The sequence below is a fragment of the Podarcis bocagei genome, assembly GCF_964188305.1.
Source record: "Podarcis bocagei genome assembly, chromosome: 5".
In the NCBI taxonomy this organism is placed as follows: Eukaryota; Metazoa; Chordata; class Lepidosauria; order Squamata; family Lacertidae; genus Podarcis; species Podarcis bocagei.
This window is the reverse complement of record NC_138129.1, coordinates 99,388,156-99,404,568: the sequence shown is the minus strand read 5'-3', so window position 1 is coordinate 99,404,568 and position 16,413 is coordinate 99,388,156. Positions and strand designations below refer to the sequence as shown.

General features: G+C 45.6%; 3 protein-coding genes across 5 annotated transcripts in view; 2 read left to right on the top strand and 1 right to left on the bottom strand.

The window, feature by feature from the left end:
- Positions 1–16,413, bottom strand: part of LOC308587853 (ankyrin repeat domain-containing protein 45-like) — a 57,521-nt gene that overhangs the window by 10,870 nt on the left and 30,238 nt on the right. The window lies entirely within an intron of this gene.
- Positions 4,318–6,336, top strand: LOC308587857 (uncharacterized protein). The gene is made up of 2 exons (XM_081195741.1): positions 4,318–4,834; positions 5,819–6,336. Exons 1-2 carry the CDS (start codon positions 4,499–4,501, stop codon positions 6,083–6,085), a joined length of 603 nt encoding a protein of 200 aa, XP_081051867.1. The 5' UTR covers positions 4,318–4,498; the 3' UTR covers positions 6,086–6,336.
- Positions 12,096–13,853, top strand: LOC308587885 (uncharacterized protein; the record flags this gene model as incomplete). The annotated part of the gene is made up of 2 exons (XM_081195783.1): positions 12,096–12,602; positions 13,587–13,853. Exons 1-2 carry the CDS (start codon positions 12,267–12,269, stop codon positions 13,851–13,853), a joined length of 603 nt encoding a protein of 200 aa, XP_081051909.1. The 5' UTR covers positions 12,096–12,266.

The following is a 16,413-nucleotide window of genomic DNA, read 5'->3' as shown; positions in this document are numbered from 1 at the left end:
AATGCCTGCAAGCCTCGCGCGCCCGGCAGGAGGTCCGACCGGGTGCGCGAGGCTTGGGGCGGCAGCCTGTCGCCCGAAGCACGGGGAGCCCTCTGGAGGGCTCCCCCTGCTTCGGGCGAGTGTCTGCAAGCCTCGCGCACCCGGCAGGAGGTCCCACCGGGTGCGCGAGGCTTGGGGCGGCAGCGGACTGCTTGCGCGCACCGAGAAGCTTGGGGCCAGCTGAGCTCAGCCCGCCCCAAGCTTCTCGGTGCGCGCAAGCAGTCCGCTGCCGCCCCAAGCCTCGCGCACCCGGCGGGACCTCCTGCCGGGTGCGGGAGGCTTGGGGCGGCAGCGGACTGCTTGCCGGCATGCAGAAGCTTGGGGCGTGCTGAGCTCAGCACGCCCCAAGCTTCTAGGTGCGCGCAAGCAGTCCGCTGCCGCCCCAAGCCTTGCGCACCCAGCGGGACCTCCTGCCGGGTGCGGGAGGCTTGGGGCGGCAGCGGACTGCTTGCCGGCACGCAGAAGCTTGGGGCGCGCTGAGCTCAGCTTGCCCCAAGCTTCTGGATTAGCGCAGCGCACCTGGGGGGGAAATAAATTTTTTTTCCTTTATTTCCCCCCCTAAAATCTAGGTGCGTCTTATGGGCCGGTGCGTCTTATGGGGCGAAAAATACGGTACCTATAGGTTATCAATTACCAGTCTCTTACCATAGTGCTCATATAATGTGAGACGCTGAGGTTTTCTACAATCAAGCAGTATATAAATATGAATGAATAAATAAATAATAAATATTACATAGTGTCAAAGTTTAGCACATTCCCTTTAGTAACAGAAAATTTGAGGACACAACAGCATTCAAGATAAAGATGTATTTGTTTCATGGTTTTCATGCCAAAAAACAGTCCCTTTTTATAATCCCCCAACTGCTGGAGTCAAAAGCATCACCTGGCTATCTTGGCAGGGGCTAATGATGCACTACAGGACAGCTATTCTTCCTTTCTCCTACGGACTTCCCTCTGAGTTGGGGCGGGTGACCTTTTCCACTGGGAGGGCCACATGCCCCAGGGACAACCTTCTGTGAGCTGCATACCCATGAGACATGGGCAGAAGCAAAACCGGGGTGAAGCAACATGTGTGACTTTTGCCTTTATAAAACAGGCTACATTCAAGCCTTTTCAAATCTAGAGGTTTCCACATACTTATCTCTCCATCCAGGCAGGTAAGATGCAATATCACAGTTCAATGCACTCAAGGGGCAAGTGGTGGATTAGGCCTACTGGTGGAGGTGATAATGCCTTTTACCTGCCTAGACTGTTGGCAAGGGAGGGGGTGTGGTCTGGAGAGCGTTCCAAGAGCCAGCCAGACAGACCTGGAGGATGGCGTTAGACCCGTGGCCCTGAGGTTCCCCACCCCAACTAGGTCTTCGGTTCAATCTGAAATGGGAACTGAATGCCCTTTTGTGAGTTGTGATGTTGTTGTATCTCTACTATTCAGTATAAATACATACTTTGTAACCTCTGGCTTCCTATGGAAATGAATGGGCAAGACAAGACACACCAAAGAGAAACTAGGCAAAGGAGGCCTTAGATTATGAGTCCTGGACACCCTTCAACTCTCTTCCTATAAGTACCCCCAGGATGTACAGAGCACTGAAACACACACAGTTACAGCGTGGCCACTTTCAGATGATCATAATTAGCTCAATAAGCCATCATGTGAATGAGTCTTGGCCCCCGCATGCAAGTCCCCCAGTATGCTTCACTCCTCTGTCCATGTGCTCCGGTGAACAAACCAGGAAATCCTCTGTTAAGGATAATTTCCTGTTATGTCTGAACTGGGAAACTTTGGTTAATTGCTTTGGACCAAACCAAGATATAAAGCCATGCTTTGAATTCAGCTTCATATTCCAACTTCCTCAGAAACTATTCTCACTTGTGATGAGCAAAGTACTGTTGCTACATGGGGGGCACAAGGGTCATTTGTATCTTGGTTTACAGCTGAATTCAGCCAGGGTCTCTCTACCATTCACTGTGGAGTCTTAGTTTATATTTGCATAATCTTGAATTTTTAAAGGCATTGATAAGAGTAGAATTTAAATAAAGTCAATTTTCTGTAATATTGATTAGTAAAACAATCTCATTTTGCTTCAAAATCCAGTACACTAATTATTTAACACTTAACAAAACTGAGATAAGTCTATAACCGTGCAGAAAAAATGAACAACTTTTAATAAATTTTCATTCTAGGCCATGCTTTTTGGTTATCAGGAGTATGAGATGCCTTGTCTAATACTATTTTTAAATGCTTCTATGTTACTGCATTGACTGACTTCTAATATGTTGTGTAACAAAAACCAGCTTGTACAACGAGACTTCTAGTTTCTCTTCTTCCCCCTATAGCCCCTCAAATGCCCCCATAATTTGCTCTAGAGCAGGGATGGCGAACCTTTTAGAGACTGAGGTGCCCAAACTGCAGCCCCAAACCCACTTATTTATCGCAAAGTGCCAACTCGGCAATTTAACCTGAATACTGAGGTTTTAGTTTAGAAAAAACAACTCATACATTAACATCTTTTGTCTTAAATGAAAAACATAATAACAGAGTTACAATGATACAAACAACTTTTTTCTTGAAAGGTAAAGGTTTGCATTTCGCATGCTTTTGAACAATTAATGTGATTTTTGCTGTTGTATGCATGCTGATAATTTGTCTAACCTTGCTGAACTCAAGGCGGCTTACTTCCGACTAGGAACAACAGACTGGAGGGAGGCCCTGGCACATCAAAAGTCAACACCTGCTCAGCTGCTTGCCAGGGTTACCACAGCTCTAAATGCGCCCGAGAGCAGAGCAGGAAGGCAGGTTGGGCGCAACCGAGCATGATGGTGGGGAGGCGGAACCAGCTCAGAGGCGGCCGTCAGGTTTGGTTGCGATGGCAGATGGGCTTGAGTAGCGGTGGTGCAGGCTTTGGATGGAGTGGCAGTTTCCTGGCACAAGCCCTCCCCCCCCCACACCCCTGGGCAGCCCTGAGGGTGAAAACAGTGCCCTAGCAGTGCTGGGACCATACTGGAAGCGGCCAGAAGTCTCCTGTAGTGCTGGAGTGCCAGTTTTACCTCCTAGCTACGGCCCTGCTTGGGGGACGACACGCTTGCTCACAGAGAGGGCTCTGAGTGCCCCCTCTGGCACGCGTGCCATAGGTTCGCCACCACTGCTCTAGAGTGTTCCCCAGCCCTGTGGAACAGATTTTCAGGGTGTGCAGTGATTCCCAAGGTGAAGGGAGGAAAGGAAGGAGAAGCTACCTTGCTATGTTGGATCTCATTCAGGAGTAGTAATAATAATAATAATAATAATAATAATAATAATAATAATAATAATAATTTATTATTTATACCCCGCCCATCTGGCTGAGTTTCCCCAGCCACTCTGGGCGGCTCCCAATCAGTGTTAAAAACAGTACAGCATTACATATTAAAAACTTCCCTGAACAGGGCTGCCTTAAGATGTCTTCTGAATGTCAGGTAATTATTTATCTCTTTGACATCTGATGGGAGGGCGTTCCACAGGGCGGGCACCACTACCGAGAAGGCCTTCTGTCTGGTTCCCTGTAGCCTCACTTCTCGCAATGAGGGAACCGCCAGAAGGCCCTCAGCGCTAGATCTCAGTGTCCGGGCTGAACAATGGGGGTGGAGACGCTCCTTCAGGTATACAGGTAATAAGACTCATCCAAATGACTATGTAGTATCCCTTCACCTTGCAATTGCATACATCCTCCAGAATTCATAAGCCAACTGTACTATTATATTATGTAAAGGTAAAAGGTAAAGGACCCCTGGACGGTTAAGTCCAGTCAAAGGTGATTATGGGGTGTGGCGCTCATCTTGCTTTTCAGGCCAAGGGAGCTGCTGTTTGTCCACAGACACCTTTCCGGGTCATGTGGTGCAACAGAACACCATGATGAGTGCCAGAGTGCATGGAAACGCCATTTCCCTTCCTGCCACAGCAATACCTATTTATCTACTTTCGAACTTCTAGGTTGGCAGAAGCTGGGACAGAGCAGTGGGAGCTCACTCCATCACACACATTCAAACTGCCAACCTTCCAATCAGCAAGCCCAAGAGGCTCAGACCACAGCGCCACCCATGTCCCCCTGAATTATCTGACAAATATAAAGTAAGCTTTTGAAAATTCCCAGTTTTATAAACTCTCCATACTTTGCACTGAGAAAAGTGCTACTGAGAAAAATCTTGCAATCATAATGACATCATAGAAGCTTTCATGTATAAAGATCAGGATCCCCCTTTATGACATCACAGAACCCTTCCCCAGCTGATGGGTTGATTATATTGCCTACATTCAAATCTCTCCAGTGCTCAGGCTGAGAGCTTGGTCATGATGGAAGGATTTATTTGATTTATTTAAATCTTTTTTTAGACAATGAATATGAACTTAAACAGTTATTTGCTACTATTCCTACACAGGGAACATCAATTAGCAGAAGACATTTCTTGCTGAAAATTTCACAGAATGTTTTCTCAAGGTCCTTGTCAGGTTTCTCTCCTTTGGACAGTCTTATTGTTTCAAGATGTTATTGGCTTTTGTGAACGACCAGCTTGGACAAGAGTTGCTTGGGAAATGACTCCACAGGATCTGGAACTACTGGCGACTAAACAGCAATCTAACTGTTTTCGTGATTCAATGTGTCAAGTATGCCATTGTTTTACTGGCTTAGGACTATCCAAAGAGTCTCTAGAAGTTGTGTATGCTGGTTGTAAAGTAGCATTCCTCATAGTGTGTGGTTTAGCTGTCCACTACCTGTTTACCAAACTGAAACTGAAATTGACACTGGCGAAACCCACAATGGTAAGATATTCTCAATTAGCACATTGTCTGGCTCCCTAGCTTTAATTTCTGACCTTTAACTCAGATTCCAATTTAATAGAAAAATATATGTAAAAAAACAAACCATGAGTCTTAATGCTGATCCCAGTCAGAAGTACTTTCTAAGTAACACGTGTCAGGACAAGGTGAGCACAGCCACACTATAAATCTACTGGTTTTATTTAACATCAATTTCCTCTACAGAACCCTGGAAGTTGTAGTATGAGCTGACAATTCTGTGAGAGATCCTTAGCACTCTCAGAACTGTGATTTCACTAATTCTTTGCAAGGACAAAACCATGTATAGTCTGGTGTGTAGATATGCCCAATGTGTACTTTGTACACAAAAAACTAAATTTTGAACAACTGAACCACCTGGGACTCTACAGTGAACTGGCTAAATATGTGCCTAATTTATACTTTTACCTACTTATACCTACTTATATGTTAAAGAATCAAGTGATCTCGCTATCTAATAAGCTCAGCTTTCACAGAACAGCAGATAGAAGACCAATGAGCATACAGTGGTACCTCGGGTTACATACGCTTCAGGTTACAGACTCCGCTAACCCAGAAATATTACTTCAGGTTAAGAACTTTGCTTCAGGCTAAGAACAGAAATCATGCTCCGGCGCTGTAGCAGCAGTGGGAGGCCCCATTAGCTAAAGTGGTGCTTCAGGTTAAGAACAGTTTCAGGTTAAGAATGGACCTCTGGAACGAATTAAGTACGTAACCAGAGGTACCACTGTACTACCATAAAGCCAAAGGGAAGGAGTAGGAGATGTTGTTTTTTATGCCACAGGGTCAAATCCAGGACAGCAATCTAAGACCAGGAGTACAGGGATTTCAGACATCAAATTCCTCTTAAAAGGCATAATAGAGTCAGTGAAAGAGATGGCAACACTATTTAACTTGTAAATTGCTTTCAATGCAAAGTATTACTCCCTGTTTTTCCATTTTTCTCAGCCCTGTAGGACAATTGTCCAAGCACCTGCACTTCCAGTTGCTACCAAAGTGAATGATGAATACACCCACAACATGGACAAAATGCTCTACAGGCTGGTGGCCAACACCTCCAAGATGATGAAATACATGAAGCATGTTGCTCACCGTTACAAGAAAGAAGTCAAATATCGCAAATTAAGCAAAAAGAGCAAAGCAGATGAATTTGATGAAGACGAACAGTTCTTCCCAATTTGTCCCCACAACCACAGCTCCAGCGGAGACACATAATGCATGAATGCATGAAACCCAGGTTCTTCCCTGCTATGTTCAGCTCTTCCTTTCACAATCTTTCCAATCATACTCTTAAGTCAACAGGGTAACACAATAAACGGCAAAAATCTCAACATGCTTGATCAACCTTTTTGAGAAGAATTTAATGAAGAATCTTGTGGATGATTGAGGTGAAAGAGGCCCAAATGAAAGGCTATTAAACATTTATTTTTAAAAAAATCTACCCAAAAATTAAAGCCTGTATCTGATATGCTGTGATTCTTCCATATGACCCTGCTGTATTAAGCAAGTTCAGTTTTGCACAATTAGGATAAACAATGCTGCATTTGTCTGTCAGAAGATTCCTTTTTCACTGGTAACAAAAATACTAAGTTAGCAATTAAATACCAGCCCTCCTCAATATATTTCATAGCTAGCCTTACCACTAAGGTAGCATTTCTATGGCAGCAGCAAACAAAAAGGATTTCCCTTCCATTGCTATCCTGATATAGCCTCTGCTCAGGAACAAAAGGCAAAAAGGGTCATAATGCATGAAACCTAAAAAGCAGGCAAACAGGCAGGTGACTCCAAGGAAAGTAGAGGGTGGACAAGAGATGCAATGACAGAGGCTCAAGTTTACGTGAGCTTGAACTCACCTGACAGAACAGTGTAAGACATCAGGGCATGAAAATATCCCTCAGCAACCAAGCAAAACCTGGTCTGATATATTTGGTTTCCTCTTCAACGTCCCTCCCTTTCCTTGGAACAGCTGTGCCTGCCACCCATTGCATGGTCAGTCAGCAATAACACTTTTTGCAGCCCTTGTTGAGGAACATCTCTTCCCTTTAGTCACTGAGGCTGCCATGCACACTCCCTACAGAAATGATATAGAAGAGTACTCATCGTTGCAGTGTGTGTGTATGCCATCCCAATCCACACAAACTCTTCCTGGGAAGCCAACGCAACGCAGAACACAAACCAAACCAAATCAAATACAGTAAATGCAATCAAATGTATCCCACAAACACCATGTAGAACATCATCCTGACTCAGCTAAGAACTAAACATGGAATCCTCACCAGTGAATGTGCCTTGCTGTGTTCCCCTCACTGTTAAATGTGTGGACCACAGCTGGTTTTCAACTCAATTTAACTATTTAGATTTGAGGTATCCCCTGTTCAGTCATGTCTTCAGGTGGGCATGATACTATAATTAACAAGGTAGCTTCAGGACCTCATCACAATGGAGCAATTTCTTGACCTTGACCTTTCTCCCGTTCTCAGAGGCATACCTAGGCTCCCTTGTGCCCTTTGCAAAGAGCTGTATTGGTGCCTGCAAAGCTGGGAGAAACTGTGGAAGCCAACAAACAAATTGACTATGGGGTGAGCGAGACAGAGCTCCTGGCCTAGGAAGTGTCTCACTGAATTCAAAAGAGACTTACTTCTGAGCAGGCATATACACGGTTGCACTATTAGGGGCACCAAATATTGGCATTGCAAAGGGCACTGCTTTAAGCCAAAGCCAGCCACTGCACATGGGGGTTGGAGGGGGGAGAGGATCCATTTTCCCAGGTGTTGCAAGCAGTGCCAGAGAGCCCTGTCACACACCAAGGGGCTTCTGGCAGTTCCCTCACTGCGAGAAGTGATCCGGCCAGAGGAGCTTCTCAGTAGTGGTGCCTGCCCTGTGGAACGTCCTCCCATCAGAAGTCAAGGAGATGAGTAACACTATAACCTTTAGAAAACACCTAAAGGCAGCCTGTATAGGGAAGCTTTTTAAGGTTTAAAGTTTTATTATGTTTTTATATACAGTGGTGCTTCGGGCGAGTGTCTGCAAGCCTCGCGCACCCGGCAGGAGGTCCCACCGGGTGCGCGAGGCTTGGGGCGGCAGCGGACTGCTTGCGCGCACCGAGAAGCTTGGGGCCAGCTGAGCTCAGCCCGCCCCAAGCTTCTCGGTGCGCGCAAGCAGTCCGCTGCCGCCCCAAGCCTCGCGCACCCGGCGGGACCTCCTGCCGGGTGCGGGAGGCTTGGGGCGGCAGCGGACTGCTTGCCGGCATGCAGAAGCTTGGGGCGTGCTGAGCTCAGCACGCCCCAAGCTTCTAGGTGCGCGCAAGCAGTCCGCTGCCGCCCCAAGCCTTGCGCACCCAGCGGGACCTCCTGCCGGGTGCGGGAGGCTTGGGGCGGCAGCGGACTGCTTGCCGGCACGCAGAAGCTTGGGGCGCGCTGAGCTCAGCTTGCCCCAAGCTTCTGGATTAGCGCAGCGCACCTGGGGGGGAAATAAATTTTTTTTCCTTTATTTCCCCCCCTAAAATCTAGGTGCGTCTTATGGGCCGGTGCGTCTTATGGGGCGAAAAATACGGTACCTATAGGTTATCAATTACCAGTCTCTTACCATAGTGCTCATATAATGTGAGACGCTGAGGTTTTCTACAATCAAGCAGTATATAAATATGAATGAATAAATAAATAATAAATATTACATAGTGTCAAAGTTTAGCACATTCCCTTTAGTAACAGAAAATTTGAGGACACAACAGCATTCAAGATAAAGATGTATTTGTTTCATGGTTTTCATGCCAAAAAACAGTCCCTTTTTATAATCCCCCAACTGCTGGAGTCAAAAGCATCACCTGGCTATCTTGGCAGGGGCTAATGATGCACTACAGGACAGCTATTCTTCCTTTCTCCTACGGACTTCCCTCTGAGTTGGGGCGGGTGACCTTTTCCACTGGGAGGGCCACATGCCCCAGGGACAACCTTCTGTGAGCTGCATACCCATGAGACATGGGCAGAAGCAAAACCGGGGTGAAGCAACATGTGTGACTTTTGCCTTTATAAAACAGGCTACATTCAAGCCTTTTCAAATCTAGAGGTTTCCACATACTTATCTCTCCATCCAGGCAGGTAAGATGCAATATCACAGTTCAATGCACTCAAGGGGCAAGTGGTGGATTAGGCCTACTGGTGGAGGTGATAATGCCTTTTACCTGCCTAGACTGTTGGCAAGGGAGGGGGTGTGGTCTGGAGAGCGTTCCAAGAGCCAGCCAGACAGACCTGGAGGATGGCGTTAGACCCGTGGCCCTGAGGTTCCCCACCCCAACTAGGTCTTCGGTTCAATCTGAAATGGGAACTGAATGCCCTTTTGTGAGTTGTGATGTTGTTGTATCTCTACTATTCAGTATAAATACATACTTTGTAACCTCTGGCTTCCTATGGAAATGAATGGGCAAGACAAGACACACCAAAGAGAAACTAGGCAAAGGAGGCCTTAGATTATGAGTCCTGGACACCCTTCAACTCTCTTCCTATAAGTACCCCCAGGATGTACAGAGCACTGAAACACACACAGTTACAGCGTGGCCACTTTCAGATGATCATAATTAGCTCAATAAGCCATCATGTGAATGAGTCTTGGCCCCCGCATGCAAGTCCCCCAGTATGCTTCACTCCTCTGTCCATGTGCTCCGGTGAACAAACCAGGAAATCCTCTGTTAATGATAATTTCCTGTTATGTCTGAACTGGGAAACTTTGGTTAATTGCTTTGGACCAAACCAAGATATAAAGCCATGCTTTGAATTCAGCTTCATATTCCAACTTCCTCAGAAACTATTCTCACTTGTGATGAGCAAAGTACTGTTGCTACATGGAGGGCACAAGGGTCATTTGTATCTTGGTTTACAGCTGAATTCAGCCAGGGTCTCTCTACCATTCACTGTGGAGTCTTAGTTTATATTTGCATAATCTTGAATTTTTAAAGGCATTGATAAGAGTAGAATTTAAATAAAGTCAATTTTCTGTAATATTGATTAGTAAAACAATCTCATTTTGCTTCAAAATCCAGTACACTAATTATTTAACACTTAACAAAACTGAGATAAGTCTATAACCGTGCAGAAAAAATGAACAACTTTTAATAAATTTTCATTCTAGGCCATGCTTTTTGGTTATCAGGAGTATGAGATGCCTTGTCTAATACTATTTTTAAATGCTTCTATGTTACTGCATTGACTGACTTCTAATATGTTGTGTAACAAAAACCAGCTTGTACAACGAGACTTCTAGTTTCTCTTCTTCCCCCTATAGCCCCTCAAATGCCCCCATAATTTGCTCTAGAGCAGGGATGGCGAACCTTTTAGAGACTGAGGTGCCCAAACTGCAGCCCCAAACCCACTTATTTATCGCAAAGTGCCAACTCGGCAATTTAACCTGAATACTGAGGTTTTAGTTTAGAAAAAACAACTCATACATTAACATCTTTTGTCTTAAATGAAAAACATAATAACAGAGTTACAATGATACAAACAACTTTTTTCTTGAAAGGTAAAGGTTTGCATTTCGCATGCTTTTGAACAATTAATGTGATTTTTGCTGTTGTATGCATGCTGATAATTTGTCTAACCTTGCTGAACTCAAGGCGGCTTACTTCCGACTAGGAACAACAGACTGGAGGGAGGCCCTGGCACATCAAAAGTCAACACCTGCTCAGCTGCTTGCCAGGGTTACCACAGCTCTAAATGCGCCCGAGAGCAGAGCAGGAAGGCAGGTTGGGCGCAACCGAGCATGATGGTGGGGAGGCGGAACCAGCTCAGAGGCGGCCGTCAGGTTTGGTTGCGATGGCAGATGGGCTTGAGTAGCGGTGGTGCAGGCTTTGGATGGAGTGGCAGTTTCCTGGCACAAGCCCTCCCCCCCCCACACCCCTGGGCAGCCCTGAGGGTGAAAACAGTGCCCTAGCAGTGCTGGGACCATACTGGAAGCGGCCAGAAGTCTCCTGTAGTGCTGGAGTGCCAGTTTTACCTCCTAGCTACGGCCCTGCTTGGGGGACGACACGCTTGCTCACAGAGAGGGCTCTGAGTGCCCCCTCTGGCACGCGTGCCATAGGTTCGCCACCACTGCTCTAGAGTGTTCCCCAGCCCTGTGGAACAGATTTTCAGGGTGTGCAGTGATTCCCAAGGTGAAGGGAGGAAAGGAAGGAGAAGCTACCTTGCTATGTTGGATCTCATTCAGGAGTAGTAATAATAATAATAATAATAATAATAATAATAATAATAATAATAATTTATTATTTATACCCCGCCCATCTGGCTGAGTTTCCCCAGCCACTCTGGGCGGCTCCCAATCAGTGTTAAAAACAGTACAGCATTACATATTAAAAACTTCCCTGAACAGGGCTGCCTTAAGATGTCTTCTGAATGTCAGGTAATTATTTATCTCTTTGACATCTGATGGGAGGGCGTTCCACAGGGCGGGCGCCACTACCGAGAAGGCCTTCTGTCTGGTTCCCTGTAGCCTCACTTCTCGCAATGAGGGAACCGCCAGAAGGCCCTCAGCGCTAGATCTCAGTGTCCGGGCTGAACAATGGGGGTGGAGACGCTCCTTCAGGTATACAGGTAATAAGACTCATCCAAATGACTATGTAGTATCCCTTCACCTTGCAATTGCATACATCCTCCAGAATTCATAAGCCAACTGTACTATTATATTATGTAAAGGTAAAAGGTAAAGGACCCCTGGACGGTTAAGTCCAGTCAAAGGTGATTATGGGGTGTGGCGCTCATCTTGCTTTTCAGGCCAAGGGAGCTGCTGTTTGTCCACAGACACCTTTCCGGGTCATGTGGTGCAACAGAACACCATGATGAGTGCCAGAGTGCATGGAAACGCCATTTCCCTTCCTGCCACAGCAATACCTATTTATCTACTTTCGAACTTCTAGGTTGGCAGAAGCTGGGACAGAGCAGTGGGAGCTCACTCCATCACACACATTCAAACTGCCAACCTTCCAATCAGCAAGCCCAAGAGGCTCAGACCACAGCGCCACCCATGTCCCCCTGAATTATCTGACAAATATAAAGTAAGCTTTTGAAAATTCCCAGTTTTATAAACTCTCCATACTTTGCACTGAGAAAAGTGCTACTGAGAAAAATCTTGCAATCATAATGACATCATAGAAGCTTTCATGTATAAAGATCAGGATCCCCCTTTATGACATCATAGAACCCTTCCCCAGCTGATGGGTTGATTATATTGCCTACATTCAAATCTCTCCAGTGCTCAGGCTGAGAGCTTGGTCATGATGGAAGGATTTATTTGATTTATTTAAATCTTTTTTTAGACAATGAATATGAACTTAAACAGTTATTTGCTACTATTCCTACACAGGGAACATCAATTAGCAGAAGACATTTCTTGCTGAAAATTTCACAGAATGTTTTCTCAAGGTCCTTGTCAGGTTTCTCTCCTTTGGACAGTCTTATTGTTTCAAGATGTTATTGGCTTTTGTGAACGACCAGCTTGGACAAGAGTTGCTTGGGAAATGACTCCACAGGATCTGGAACTACTGGCGACTAAACAGCAATCTAACTGTTTTCGTGATTCAATGTGTCAAGTATGCCATTGTTTTACTGGCTTAGGACTATCCAAAGAGTCTCTAGAAGTTGTGTATGCTGGTTGTAAAGTAGCATTCCTCATAGTGTGTGGTTTAGCTGTCCACTACCTGTTTACCAAACTGAAACTGAAATTGACACTGGCGAAACCCACAATGGTAAGATATTCTCAATTAGCACATTGTCTGGCTCCCTAGCTTTAATTTCTGACCTTTAACTCAGATTCCAATTTAATAGAAAAATATATGTAAAAAAACAAACCATGAGTCTTAATGCTGATCCCAGTCAGAAGTACTTTCTAAGTAACACGTGTCAGGACAAGGTGAGCACAGCCACACTATAAATCTACTGGTTTTATTTAACATCAATTTCCTCTACAGAACCCTGGAAGTTGTAGTATGAGCTGACAATTCTGTGAGAGATCCTTAGCACTCTCAGAACTGTGATTTCACTAATTCTTTGCAAGGACAAAACCATGTATAGTCTGGTGTGTAGATATGCCCAATGTGTACTTTGTACACAAAAAACTAAATTTTGAACAACTGAACCACCTGGGACTCTACAGTGAACTGGCTAAATATGTGCCTAATTTATACTTTTACCTACTTATACCTACTTATATGTTAAAGAATCAAGTGATCTCGCTATCTAATAAGCTCAGCTTTCACAGAACAGCAGATAGAAGACCAATGAGCATACAGTGGTACCTCGGGTTACATACGCTTCAGGTTACAGACTCCGCTAACCCAGAAATATTACTTCAGGTTAAGAACTTTGCTTCAGGCTAAGAACAGAAATCATGCTCCGGCGCTGTAGCAGCAGTGGGAGGCCCCATTAGCTAAAGTGGTGCTTCAGGTTAAGAACAGTTTCAGGTTAAGAATGGACCTCTGGAACGAATTAAGTACGTAACCAGAGGTACCACTGTACTACCATAAAGCCAAAGGGAAGGAGTAGGAGATGTTGTTTTTTATGCCACAGGGTCAAATCCAGGACAGCAATCTAAGACCAGGAGTACAGGGATTTCAGACATCAAATTCCTCTTAAAAGGCATAATAGAGTCAGTGAAAGAGATGGCAACACTATTTAACTTGTAAATTGCTTTCAATGCAAAGTATTACTCCCTGTTTTTCCATTTTTCTCAGCCCTGTAGGACAATTGTCCAAGCACCTGCACTTCCAGTTGCTACCAAAGTGAATGATGAATACACCCACAACATGGACAAAATGCTCTACAGGCTGGTGGCCAACACCTCCAAGATGATGAAATACATGAAGCATGTTGCTCACCGTTACAAGAAAGAAGTCAAATATCGCAAATTAAGCAAAAAGAGCAAAGCAGATGAATTTGATGAAGACGAACAGTTCTTCCCAATTTGTCCCCACAACCACAGCTCCAGCGGAGACACATAATGCATGAATGCATGAAACCCAGGTTCTTCCCTGCTATGTTCAGCTCTTCCTTTCACAATCTTTCCAATCATACTCTTAAGTCAACAGGGTAACACAATAAACGGCAAAAATCTCAACATGCTTGATCAACCTTTTTGAGAAGAATTTAATGAAGAATCTTGTGGATGATTGAGGTGAAAGAGGCCCAAATGAAAGGCTATTAAACATTTATTTTTAAAAAAATCTACCCAAAAATTAAAGCCTGTATCTGATATGCTGTGATTCTTCCATATGACCCTGCTGTATTAAGCAAGTTCAGTTTTGCACAATTAGGATAAACAATGCTGCATTTGTCTGTCAGAAGATTCCTTTTTCACTGGTAACAAAAATACTAAGTTAGCAATTAAATACCAGCCCTCCTCAATATATTTCATAGCTAGCCTTACCACTAAGGTAGCATTTCTATGGCAGCAGCAAACAAAAAGGATTTCCCTTCCATTGCTATCCTGATATAGCCTCTGCTCAGGAACAAAAGGCAAAAAGGGTCATAATGCATGAAACCTAAAAAGCAGGCAAACAGGCAGGTGACTCCAAGGAAAGTAGAGGGTGGACAAGAGATGCAATGACAGAGGCTCAAGTTTACGTGAGCTTGAACTCACCTGACAGAACAGTGTAAGACATCAGGGCATGAAAATATCCCTCAGCAACCAAGCAAAACCTGGTCTGATATATTTGGTTTCCTCTTCAACGTCCCTCCCTTTCCTTGGAACAGCTGTGCCTGCCACCCATTGCATGGTCAGTCAGCAATAACACTTTTTGCAGCCCTTGTTGAGGAACATCTCTTCCCTTTAGTCACTGAGGCTGCCATGCACACTCCCTACAGAAATGATATAGAAGAGTACTCATCGTTGCAGTGTGTGTGTATGCCATCCCAATCCACACAAACTCTTCCTGGGAAGCCAACGCAACGCAGAACACAAACCAAACCAAATCAAATACAGTAAATGCAATCAAATGTATCCCACAAACACCATGTAGAACATCATCCTGACTCAGCTAAGAACTAAACATGGAATCCTCACCAGTGAATGTGCCTTGCTGTGTTCCCCTCACTGTTAAATGTGTGGACCACAGCTGGTTTTCAACTCAATTTAACTATTTAGATTTGAGGTATCCCCTGTTCAGTCATGTCTTCAGGTGGGCATGATACTATAATTAACAAGGTAGCTTCAGGACCTCATCACAATGGAGCAATTTCTTGACCTTGACCTTTCTCCCGTTCTCAGAGGCATACCTAGGCTCCCTTGTGCCCTTTGCAAAGAGCTGTATTGGTGCCTGCAAAGCTGGGAGAAACTGTGGAAGCCAACAAACAAATTGACTATGGGGTGAGCGAGACAGAGCTCCTGGCCTAGGAAGTGTCTCACTGAATTCAAAAGAGACTTACTTCTGAGCAGGCATATACACGGTTGCACTATTAGGGGCACCAAATATTGGCATTGCAAAGGGCACTGCTTTAAGCCAAAGCCAGCCACTGCACATGGGGGTTGGAGGGGGGAGAGGATCCATTTTCCCAGGTGTTGCAAGCAGTGCCAGAGAGCCCTGTCACACACCAAGGGGCTTCTGGCAGTTCCCTCACTGCGAGAAGTGATCCGGCCAGAGGAGCTTCTCAGTAGTGGTGCCTGCCCTGTGGAACGTCCTCCCATCAGAAGTCAAGGAGATGAGTAACACTATAACCTTTAGAAAACACCTAAAGGCAGCCTGTATAGGGAAGCTTTTTAAGGTTTAAAGTTTTATTATGTTTTTATATACAGTGGTGCTTCGGGCGAGTGTCTGCAAGCCTCGCGCACCCGGCAGGAGGTCCCACCGGGTGCGCGAGGCTTGGGGCGGCAGCGGACTGCTTGCGCGCACCGAGAAGCTTGGGGCCAGCTGAGCTCAGCCCGCCCCAAGCTTCTCGGTGCGCGCAAGCAGTCCGCTGCCGCCCCAAGCCTCGCGCACCCGGCGGGACCTCCTGCCGGGTGCGGGAGGCTTGGGGCGGCAGCGGACTGCTTGCCGGCATGCAGAAGCTTGGGGCGTGCTGAGCTCAGCACGCCCCAAGCTTCTAGGTGCGCGCAAGCAGTCCGCTGCCGCCCCAAGCCTTGCGCACCCAGCGGGACCTCCTGCCGGGTGCGGGAGGCTTGGGGCGGCAGCGGACTGCTTGCCGGCACGCAGAAGCTTGGGGCGCGCTGAGCTCAGCTTGCCCCAAGCTTCTGGATTAGCGCAGCGCACCTGGGGGGGAAATAATTTTTTTTTCCTTTATTTCCCCCCCTAAAATCTAGGTGCGTCTTATGGGCCGGTGCGTCTTATGGGGCGAAAAATACGGTACCTATAGGTTATCAATTACCAGTCTCTTACCATAGTGCTCATATAATGTGAGACGCTGAGGTTTTCTACAATCAAGCAGTATATAAATATGAATGAATAAATAAATAATAAATATTACATAGTGTCAAAGTTTAGCACATTCCCTTTAGTAACAGAAAATTTGAGGACACAACAGCATTCAAGATAAAGATGTATTTGTTTCATGGTTTTCATGCCAAAA